The sequence below is a fragment of the Lotus japonicus genome, chromosome 3, assembly GCF_012489685.1.
Source record: "Lotus japonicus ecotype B-129 chromosome 3, LjGifu_v1.2".
In the NCBI taxonomy this organism is placed as follows: Eukaryota; Viridiplantae; Streptophyta; class Magnoliopsida; order Fabales; family Fabaceae; genus Lotus; species Lotus japonicus.
The window spans coordinates 16,229,424-16,241,237 of NC_080043.1; the positions used below are offsets into that span (position 1 = coordinate 16,229,424).

Below are 11,814 nucleotides of genomic sequence, written 5' to 3' on the forward strand. Positions count from 1 at the left end.
TCATTGAATCAAAACAAGTACGCAACTTTCAAAATTACACCCATAGTTATCATGAAATTAGACATCATCCTCATTATCAGAGCTTAAATCATAATCAATGATGGGTATGTCTTCAGGATCATCATCTGTAGTCATTCTTGCCAATGGTATGTGATTTGTAGCATCAGAGAAAACTTGTTCCAAATTTTGTGATGGGTATGTCTCATCGGATGCCATAATTTCTTCATCTTCTCCCATCTCATACAAGTCTCTTGGCTTCAGATGAACTGGTATGCTCCAACCTTGATCATTTTCATCGTCCACATAATATACCAACTGAGCTTCAGAGGCCTTAATATACGGTTCGTCATCTTCATGTGCTCCAGTATGTATTAGTCTTCCAAAGTTGATAGACACAAAACCCAATTTATCTTTCTTTAAGCCTGTTTGGTTTGTAGTATTAGCCCATTCACATTTGAACATGGGTACAGTGAAACCATTATAGCAAATTTCAATGATTTCTACCAATCTTCCATAATAAGGCACCCCTCCAAACCTCATTTGAGAATCACTACTGCTTGAGTAACTTCTTGTTCCAAACATGCCATAAACTCCACTATTCTGAGTTTTTAATAACTTGTCTCGTGCTAAGGTTCGAAATTTGTATCCATTGACATTAAATGCAGTGAACTTTCTAGCTTGGTTAAAAGGACCTTGTGAGAGACTAATAAGAATATCTTTATCTGGTCCGGAAATAGTGTCGAGATTATTTCGGATCTACAAGTCACACCACACAATGTTAGTCACATTCCAATTAAAATATAAACGTTAAATACGTACACACAAACACCTACACTATTAGAGAACCAACGAACAAACTCTCTGTGAACCTTCTTGTCAACCTCAGGAGTATTCCTTGTACCACTCCTTAACTGCCTTCGTACAATAGCTCTAAATTGCCTATTCATTTATATCATGTTAGATACATGAAGGAAAAATTTAGTGATCAATCCAAATGAAAGATCAACTTACTGAAGATAGGAATCAACTGCTGGGCAGTTTGTCAACACGTGCCTGTGAGCTTGTAACTTTTCCATGTGTGTAAGAGTGTAATTAGAAGAGCTACCAACTGGCCTCCCAACATTAGGAAATAATTCAGCTGCACGTGATTGAGATTGTATATGATTAGGCTCATCATCAACACGGTGAGGTCGATTCCATCTTGTCTCAATGTTATCTAAATATCTTGAACAAAATGTAAGAATCTCTTCCATCAGGTAGCCTTCTGCTATGGAGCCCTCTGGCCTTGCTTGATTACGTACATAGGATTTTAGATGTCCTAAGTACCTATAAGTTAACCCAAAGAAACGTGATTTAATAACCATATATGTTAGCAAATGAAAAACAAAAAAATATTGTAACACCCTTTTACCTTTCTATCGGATACATCCATCGATAATGGACAGGACCTCCAAGCTTAATTTCCTCAACAAGATGAACAACTAAGTGAACACTCACTGTGAAGAACGAAGGAGGAAATAACATTTCCATGTGGCATAAGGTGAGGATGATTTGATCTTGCCATTTGTCTAAATCCTCCACTTTCAACACTTTACCACTTAACTTTCTGAAGAATGAGCAGAACTCCATTAATATTGTAGTAACCTCATCAGGCAATGTTGATCTCATAGCTAATGGCAATAACTGCTCCAACAATATATGAAAGTCATGGCTTTTCAGCATTCCATTCAACTTATTAGTATTCAAGTCAATGCACCTAGAAATGTTGCTCGAATAACCATCAGGCACCGTGATATTCTTTAAGGTTTTCAAAAATGCATTCTTCCCAACATTAGTCATTGTAAAGACCGCCAAAGGATATTTTCCATTTTCATCAGGCCAAAGGTCGGGTCTTATGTCCATAGCTTCAAGGTCTTTACTGGCTTTGAGATGATCTTTTGACTTTCCACTATCATTAAGCAAAGTGAATATGAGATTTTCACAAACATTCTTCTCAATGTGCATCATGTCAAGATTATGGCGTAGCTGATTATCCTTCCAATATGGAAGATCAAAGAATATACTGCATTTTTTCCATTGCTCAGTGCCACCTTGTGAAACCTGTTCATTGCGTCTTATTTTTCTTTTTCCTTTTGCATCCCCTTTCTTCTTTGGCTTTCCACCAAATGTAACCTTAATATTCCGAACCTGTTCAAAAATTTGATAACCAGTGGGTGTTTCAGGTGGATCACGCAGATCTTGCTCACCATTAAAACGGACCCTGTTAAATCTAAACTTGTGTTTTCGATCCAGAAAACGACGATGACCCATAAAGCAACTTTTTTGACTATGAGGGAGACGACAACGGATAAAGTCAAAGTTACATGATGGACAAGCAAGTCCAGTGTACGTGTTCCACCCAGAAAGTGCTGACAGCCCAGGAAGGTCACTGATTGTCCACATTACAGCTGCATGTAGCTTGAACATCTCTCGCTTGAAAGAATCATAGGCATCCACACCTATCGTCCACAACTCCTTCAGCTCTTTTATCAAAGGTTGCAGGTAGACATCTATGTTATTTCCTGGGTTTTTTTTACCAGGGATTATCAGGGACAAAATGAAAGAGGACTGTTTCATACACACCCATGGAGGAGTGTTATACGGAATGAGAATAACTGGCCAAATACTGTGACTTGTACTCATAGTACCATAGGGATTAAAACCATCAGATGCTAATGCAAGACGCACGTTCCGAGGATCTTGTGCAAACCATCCATGAGATTTATCAAACTCCTCCCAAGCTTTAGAGTCTCTGGGATGCCTCATTAATCCATCGTTGTTAGTATTGCTCGCATGCCACCTCATGTCCTCTGCTGTCTTTGTTGACAAAAACAATCTCTGTAGGCGGGGTTTTAGTGGAAAGTAATGAAGAACTTTTTTAGGTACTTTCTTCCCGCTACTTCCATCACCACTTGACTTCCACCTAGAGGTCTGGAAATTTTTGCAGATCTCCCTCTCTTCATCCTCCTTATTACCCCAATAGAGCATACAATGATATTTGCACGCATCTATCTTTTCATAATTCAAACCAAGCTTGGAGATTGTCTTCTTGGCCTCGTAGAATGAACTAGGAATTTTTGCGTGTTCAAATGCATCATTTAGTAGTTCTAGTATCATTGTCATGGCCTTGTCACTCACTCCAGAAAGACACTTGATATGATATAGTTTCACCAAAAACGATAATCTTGAATACTTTGTACATCCTTCATACAAGGGTTGTTCTCCATCTCTGGCCAATTCATAAAACTCATCAGCTTCAAGCCTTTCTTGAGATGCAGGTGTCGTTTCTTCTTCATCCATGTCAATATCCACATTTTCTACAATGAGTACTTCATTTTCCCTGTGCCTATCGACTCCAAATGCATCATTGATCATGTTTTGAACAGGATCTTCAACAATTGTTGTGCCTTCAGTTGAATTTGAGGGGTTGATGAAAGAAGCATTATGAGTTTCGCCGGTTGCACTCTCCCCATGATAGGACCAAGAAGTGTATCCTGCTGGAAATGGCGTACAGATTAAGTGATCATACACCTCATCTCTACTCTTCCGTTTTTTGAAATGACAACGTTTACAAGGGCATATTATTTTGCCATTGACCGAGCGGTGTTCAAAGGCAAAATCAAGAAATCCCCTAACTCCTTGTTCATACTCAGTTGAGTTTCGTGGCTTTGGAATCCATGACTTATCCATAACTCTACACTTGAAACAACTTTCTACTCTGAATCAAAAGAAGAAGAGAAACTCACTGCAAAAGCATATACAACAAGTCTATATAATTCAAATTATTTATAAAAACATAGAGCATCTGTCCATGTAGATGATCATTGTGTAGATTTTAATGATATAAAGGACCAGACTAGCCAGAATAAATAACACTACATAAGTTAGGGATTCTGGAAATAGAATCAGTTAGGTTTCATCATTCGGTTCTGGTTATCTCTACTAATTCTTATATGATATAAATTTAAATTAACAACTACTTTTAAATTTGGTTTTTTCCTTAGCCAACTTTGAGATAAAACTAGTTCTTTTTTCGACAAAGGGGAATAATATAACATTAAAGGAATGAGAGTCATTACAAACAAGGTACGAAATAACACAATAAAACATGGCAAGCAGCTAGGAACTCATAAGAGAAATAAAATTGCAGTAGCACATTGCAACAGAAACAGTAGAACATAACATAGAACCCGAAAATCTCAAATCTTATCTGATCAAGGTGTATGTCAGTTCTTATTTGATCTAGCTAGATAAGCAATTGATTGATTCAATGTCAAAAGCATATATACCAGTAGCAAAAATAACCAAGACTAAGTAAACCACCAAAGTCTGCAGTAAGCCAGTAGAGATATATACCTGATAAATACAACACAGCTGGGAGAGATGCAGAAAAAGAGCTTAGATAATAAGGGGAGCCAAACTAGATTTCCAAACGCCGAATTAAGCTAGGAAACACAGAACCAAGGAAATTATGCTGCTTTTAGTTGGCTGCAATCAGTCGTAAGTTGTCACATTTGCAATCAGTCCAAGGAAAAAAAAGAGCAAATAAAAAACTAAATGGCAGCCATATATATAGCCTAGGACAGCAAAAAAGAGCAAATTAAAAACCCAAAGTGCTGTTACAGCAAAATAGAATAAAGGAGAACTAATTACCAACATAAAAACAGCAAACAAAGGATACATCCATCGATCTTAAACATGAAACAAAAAGGAACTAGAAGAAAGACATAAAGCTGGAAAGATAAAGAGCTATCAATTTAATTTCAAAAGATAAAGAAGTGTTGAAGAAATGGTATATGTCTCAAGTTGAATTACTCCAATTGCAACTATGTTGGACAAGGAAAACCATAAGCATGATATGCTAAACAGGCCTCAGTTAAACAAATAGAATCTTCCGCAACCTGGAAACCCAGCTAATAGGGGGCAGGCAAGTAGTGCCCCATCTCACCAAGTGATGTATAAACTCTGTCCTTTCACTCTCAAACTATTGTATACAACATAACTTGATAGAAAGAAAATCCATAGGTTAATAGACACAGACAAGGCTATGGTATAACGTCTTATTTACCTAGTACATTTTTTAAACGCCCGATCCTCCCAAATTAAGTGGAATAGATAGATTAACTAGAACAGGACTCAACGATGTCAAATCTACAATTGTTACTTGCAAACTCAACAAGTTTATGAGCTCAAGAGAGCTTCTTTACTACTTTACATTCTCAGTTGACAAAGCATTGTACTTCAGTAGCACCATATTTGAAAACCCAAAGCTTCCTACTCACTTCAGTGAGCTAACCTTCATCATTTTCCCAGAATTGAAAAATTCATAATCAAGTCATTACTACCCTAACCCATTTCATATATGCATATTCATATATCAGACATTGCCTATGAATTTGTAAAAGAGAAATAGGAAAAAAAACTACAAGAGAGATTGGAGAAACCCTTACCTTCTCAAGAGGAACAATCAAGCCAGGGGAGAGTGTGCCTTTCCTCCTTCGTGTGAGAAACCAGAATCACTATAGTGGGTCTTGTTCCCCAAATTCAAAGAGAGGAGAGTTAGTGATATATGTTGTGAGAGAAATCTAAGAAAATTTGAGAGAAAGAGATGCAAGACATGTGAGAAAGAGAACACACATACCAGAACCGTGAGCAAGAACTGAGAAAGAGAAGCAATTCGTGGAACTGAAAATCATTGAGCTTGAAGATGAGCCCTCACGATGACAGAACCGTGAGCAAGAACTAAGAAAGGAGCGTGAAGGTGACAATCGATTCGCGGAAGAATGAAATTTAGGGCCACATTGAGCGGAAGAAGGAGCGTGAAGGTGACATTGAGCGGAAGAATGAAATTTAGGGCCACATTGAACTGAGAAAGTGAGGAAGAATGAAATTTAGGGAGGGAACTGAAAATCATTCGCGGGTTTAGATTGGAAAATCGATTGAGGGAAATTAGGGCCGGCCCTTGGCAACCGTCGATAACAAGGAGTAATTTTAGCTGTAATGTTAGCGGCGGTTGTAACCGCCGCCAATAGTACATTTTTAAAAAAGGATCGACGGCGGTTGGCTATCCGCCGCGAAATAGTGAGTTTTAAAAGGGACCGACGGCGGTTTGCCCAACCGCCGCGAAATTTTGGCCACTAAGTTGCTATTTTGGTGTAGTGGGGTATGAGTACTACCCGCATCCATACCCGCACACATATTATTTTTATTCTTATTATTCTTATTATTTTTATTATTTAGTAATATATGAAAAAATTACCTTAAGCTATAGCTTTCAAACTTACTTATTTTAAAATAATAGGTGAGTATTTATGGTATTCATAATCATTGCTAATTTACTCCCACTTATTTTTCAAATTAGTAATTTAATAACCTACAACAACTTTAGGACTATATTATAAATTCAAAATTAAAAATTAAATTATATATTTCTTGCTTATTCATTCTAAAAAAATATTCTTAGTTGAAAGATTTTATTTTTTTAGTAGATAATCTTTTGTATTTATATTAATGTTTTTTATTCAAAAAATTAGTTGTATTTTTTGTTTTCTATTAACAAAAATAGTGAAAAATATATTTTAGTTAGTTAAATGGTGGGTAATGGGCACGGGTCCGGGCATATAGGTACCCAGATGGTACGGGGACGGGCATTCAAGTTGCTACACATGCAGGTATGGGGATGGGTACGAGTAATTTTTTAAAACGCGGGTATGAGGATGAGTACTATAGTACGTACCCTACCCAGACCCTACCCATTGTCAACCCTCCACATAATATTAATTCATATTATAGTTAGTGATAAATTTTATTTTATTTTACTCTCAGTATTCTATGAAATTATCACTTATAATTAATGGTATTGATATTTGAAATGTTTTACGGTATTGAAAACCAATAATGTTTCATGAATTTTTATATCAAATAAATTTTTGTTTCCCCAATGCTGAAATGATGCTCTGTTTATGTTGGGTTTGTGAGGTTTACGCCTCGGCACTTCTGGATTCTCAATGGATGCCTCTTCTCGTTGGTCGTTTAATGCTTGATCAGGGTTTGCTGCCTTGTATTGCTTTATGGGGCGAGTTTGGTTTTAGGTTTTATTATACTAACATTGAGAGAAATTTACTCACGTTGTTATGTGTTGTATGTAATATCGACCATTTTCCATCAAATAAAAGCTTATGTTTTAAAAAAAAAATATTGAAATATATTAATCATTTTTTATATTTGTTTAATAAAAGCATAGTAGCGAATTTTCATACACTTCAATTTATTGCGTCAAATATTACTGTGAATTTAAATTTTATTCAATCATGGTGTATATATTCTTTTAACAGAATATTTAATTGGTAACAAAAATCATATTGTAAGATTTTATGAAGTAATGAACTCGATCATAGGAAATTTAATACTATCATTTAATAATTTAATGCTTATAAAAAAATTAATAATTTAATACACAATTTTAGTATTATACTAGTTGAATACCCGTGCACTGCACGGGTGACTTTATAATTAAATTTGTGTAGTATTATCTTTTTTAAGTTTTGTAATTTTAATTGCACAAATATGTTTTAAACAACTTTTTAATTGCATAAATATATAAATGTTTGTTAGAAATATATATTTAATGAATTAAATCGTAAAAAAAATTATTTTGCTTATGAATTTAAATATTAATATTTTCTTAAAAATAATAGATGTTAATGTTAATTTAGAAAGATCTTTAGGATGATAATTTTACGTATGATATTTCAATTTAATATCATAATAATAAAAGAAATAAAATTAAGGGGTTAGAATGATAAACTTGCTTGGTAATTATTTTCATAATTATCAATATATAAAATTGGTGTGTCCCGCATTTAAAAAAAAATCATAAGAGGACCCGTTTTGTCGTTTGTTGACCACGTTACGTTCCGTAGAGGACGAACAGGGGCTTGATTTGCTTGTGTGAACATCTTTTAAAAAAATATATACATTTCTTTTGTTGAATTTATATTAATATTAATAATAATTAAGTTAATTAATAATATTATATTAACATCATATACTTCTAAAATAAATTCAACAAAAGAAATGTAAGAATTGTATCTATAAATTCAACAAAAAAAAATTATATATTCTAAAAAATGTAAGAAATGTATATACTTCTTGAAGATGGTTCTTTTAAGCATCTTCTGAATTATTATTATCTCCCTGTGAATTCTTGGTTAATTTTTCTATTAATCAATTAATATTTTAAAAACTAATATATTCCTTTATCAATTAAGGAAAGTTACTTTGGTGTTTAAATTAAAAATTTGAAAAGTTCCTTATTATAAATATTTTTACTAGATAACATTTTCAATATGAAATTTATCAAATGTTTGAAAATAATCAAAATATTAATCATTTTCATAGACTTAACTTAATTATACTACGTACTTTCAAAAAGTGGTCAACTACTACGCCAAAAAAAGAACTTTTGATTCAAAGTGTTTGAGAATAGGATGTTGTAGACATGTATTTTAGGAATAGTAGCTCTCTCATATCCTCTACAAATTATAGGTTTCAAAACTTATTATTGTGTATCATAACATGACATTTACTAGACTAAACAATCATTTAGTAGTCAGCTCTAAGAGGGGGAACCAAAAAATGACATGAAATTTTTTTGTTTAAAAAGGTTCACTACCCTCACTTAAGGAGTAATTGGGGGAGGTTGTGAGAATATGTCACTCTCAGTGTTCGAGCTTTCCATATTAGACCCTTTTATATTCATCAGCTTCTTTTCATCATTATTCTGAAAGATGCGATACACAGCCCAATTTGCCATCTGCATTTTGAGTAATAAAGAATTTTAGCAAACATAAAAGACTAGAAAACCAACCCAGCAATAACACACTAACCATATATACTTACAAAACTACTATTGATATTTTATAAAAACATTTTTTATTGATATTTAATAAAAACACTAACTACATAATTTTTAATTGTTAATTTGGTTGAACACATAATAATTTTATAACTCATTAATTTAAAATAATATTTATATGCATAATTATTTATATTATTATATAACTAAAAGGTTTCAATTACAAATTACGGTTTTTTATGCCTATGAAAATATTTTAAGAGTGTGTATCCTTATGTTAATCATAGTTCCAAAATTTTCATGAAGGGAACCAAAACGTATTGTTTGAGGTGTTTTTTCCATGTTAAATTTCACCTTAAAAATATAATAAAATAAAAAAACAAACTGCATGTTTCATGTTCCATTCCATTCGGATCTTCCCATCAAACACTACCTAAATTTCTCCTCAAATTAGATGATAATGAAAATGGCCAGTATATTCTTCTTCCCTTAATTTACCTTAGTTGGGTTTGCCACTAAGCAAGACAAAACTCATGCATCACCCATTTAGTCCTCCTAGCACATGCTTCTTGCACTTCCCAAAAATTCAGGGTGTTTCTCTTCCCAATCACCTCATTATTTCCAGGGATAGGAACACATTTTGCTTTCTCAATAACTCTCCATTGGCCATTCCCAGCAACTCTCTTGTCAATATTTTCAAGGTCACGACCCATAGTGTTGTTGAAAAAGAGCTTGCGCTCATTGAAAATATTTCGATCTGCAAACACAAATTAAATTCAAAACGCCATCTTGGTAATTCAATTCCCACTTGAAATTAACACGTAAATATTGGGACGTGGAAAATTTGTTTATTTGTGTCGGACACAATGCTCTTTTTTCTGGATTAGAACAAGTGATATAGAAGATTAAGAGTGTGTTTGGTTTTTCATTGAAATGTCCCATGATCAATTTCGGTAGAGTAAATCAATCATTGATGAAAACACTAATGTTTGGTAGTCAATTTTGAGAATTGATTTTAGACTCAAAAGGAATTCTATTATAACCTATAGAGAGTAGCTTTTTCATTGGACATATTGAGTTGTGAAATTTTACAATTGAATTTCCCAATATTATCCAACGGAAATAATTTTTTCATAAATGTATAGAAACATAAATAGCCAAAATCAATCATGGCTAACACTAATCTAAAGACACTAAATAACTCATAGAATAGTGAAAAAGAGATATTTACAAAAATCACTAACCTCCTCTTGGTAGACTCCAAGGCTCGGTTTGAAACACATCGAAATCGGAGATGATTTGAACTGGAAGACGTTGACCAAAGACCCTTCTTTTCAGGTAGAATTCTACAAGAACGTCGTCTGTGGGATCAAACATGTACCCAGGTAGAAACTTAACAGTCCCATCATCGTCCTCATAAGTCATGACCAGGTCCTCCATCTCAAAGAGGCTTGTCTGAATTCTCTCGGTGAATCACTATTGTAAACTTATGTGGTTTAGACATCATTTTATAGCTACAAGACATACAATGTAATCATTGTATGTGAGTTAGTGAGAGCGTTACAAATAATATCTCCCTTATGAATAGAAAATATGGAATTTCATTGGACTTATGGAACGGAAATCAATATTCGTTTATGAATAATCATTAATCTTCACAAAATGTATTCTCTATTCCCGTCATGTAACCAAAAAAAAAAAACCAAAATTTATATGCTACATCCTACATTAATGAAAAATAAATTGGATTTGATTTAAAAAGATTATATGTATTAATTTCACTATTCATCTTAGAAAATATGCTATATATAGTTATGTAAATTTTGACATGAAATAATCCATAAAGTCAAACTTCTTTGTCAACTATTTAAAATAAATAATACTAAGGATTTTTTTAATAAATAATCAACTTTGCATAAATGACATTAAAATAATTGGAAATTTTTATCTGCTAAAGAATAATTTCAATATAAGAAACATATTCATACATATTTTAAAAAGCTTATAATTTAAAATTTAAAATTAATATTAAGGTACATGATTATGAAATATAAAATTCATGTTAATAAGGTAATATGATTTATTTTTATTTTGGTCATCAATGACTTTCTTGTAATCCATTTTCACATGATGATTCTTCCTTCTTCTTCATCCTCTTATGGAAATATAAAATTCATGTTAATAACGTAATATTCTTTTATATTTGTCATTAATGACTTTTTTGAAATTCCTTTTTCATATTATGACTCTTCCAAGATATATACAATTATGAATAGTAAATTAGAAATATGAGAAAAACTTGATTATTCATTTTTAAAATTCTATGTATAAGGTTAATAAATAATCAAATAAAAATATTCTCAAAAAAAATAATCAAATAAAAAACTTAATGAAGAAATTAAAGTTTTCCTGGTCAACTATTTGATATAAATAATGATAAAGAAATATGTTTTTTTATAAATAACCAAGCATATATGATATCTACATAATTAGAAAATAAGATAATTATTTGTATTTGTAAAATGATAGTTTTGAATAAAGAAAATAATCTTCATGTTTTTAGAAATTTAAAATTTAAAATTTTCAACATAAGATTAGCATAAAAGTACAATTAAGGTTATATTAAGTTCATAATTACTTTTCAAAAAAAAATTCTTAATTACGAGCATACAAATTCATGTCAATATAGTAATTGAATTTTATTAATTTGGTCATCAATGACTTGGTTATGTATTCCTATTTGGACTCATTAACTCGTTGTTTCCATCTTTTTTTGTCATGTATTTTTACGACCCAATTAACATACTTTCATATTAGGGTTTCGTTTTGGGCTACTGGATTCATTGCTCTAGAATTTGGATACCAATTAGGCTGTAAAGTGAGTGGGCCATGCATTGCCAAAAAAACAAACGTGATCT

General features: G+C 32.6%; 2 protein-coding genes across 2 annotated transcripts; both read right to left on the reverse strand.

Moving 5' to 3' along the window:
* Nucleotides 1-57: 57 nt before the first annotated feature.
* LOC130743677 (uncharacterized) lies at nt 58-3,729 on the reverse strand. Its single transcript, XM_057595908.1, has 4 exons — nt 1,412-3,729; nt 1,012-1,326; nt 870-939; nt 58-756 (listed from the first exon to the last, which is right to left on the reverse strand). The coding sequence occupies exons 1-4, from the start codon at nt 3,727-3,729 to the stop codon at nt 58-60; spliced, it is 3,402 nt and encodes a 1,133-aa protein (XP_057451891.1).
* A 4,990-nt stretch (nt 3,730-8,719) lies between these two features.
* On the reverse strand, nt 8,720-10,336 carry LOC130743678 (NAC domain-containing protein 2-like). Its single transcript, XM_057595909.1, has 3 exons — nt 10,141-10,336; nt 9,508-9,653; nt 8,720-8,854 (listed from the first exon to the last, which is right to left on the reverse strand). Exons 1-3 carry the CDS (start codon nt 10,334-10,336, stop codon nt 8,720-8,722), a joined length of 477 nt encoding a protein of 158 aa, XP_057451892.1.
* Nucleotides 10,337-11,814: the final 1,478 nt, after the last annotated feature.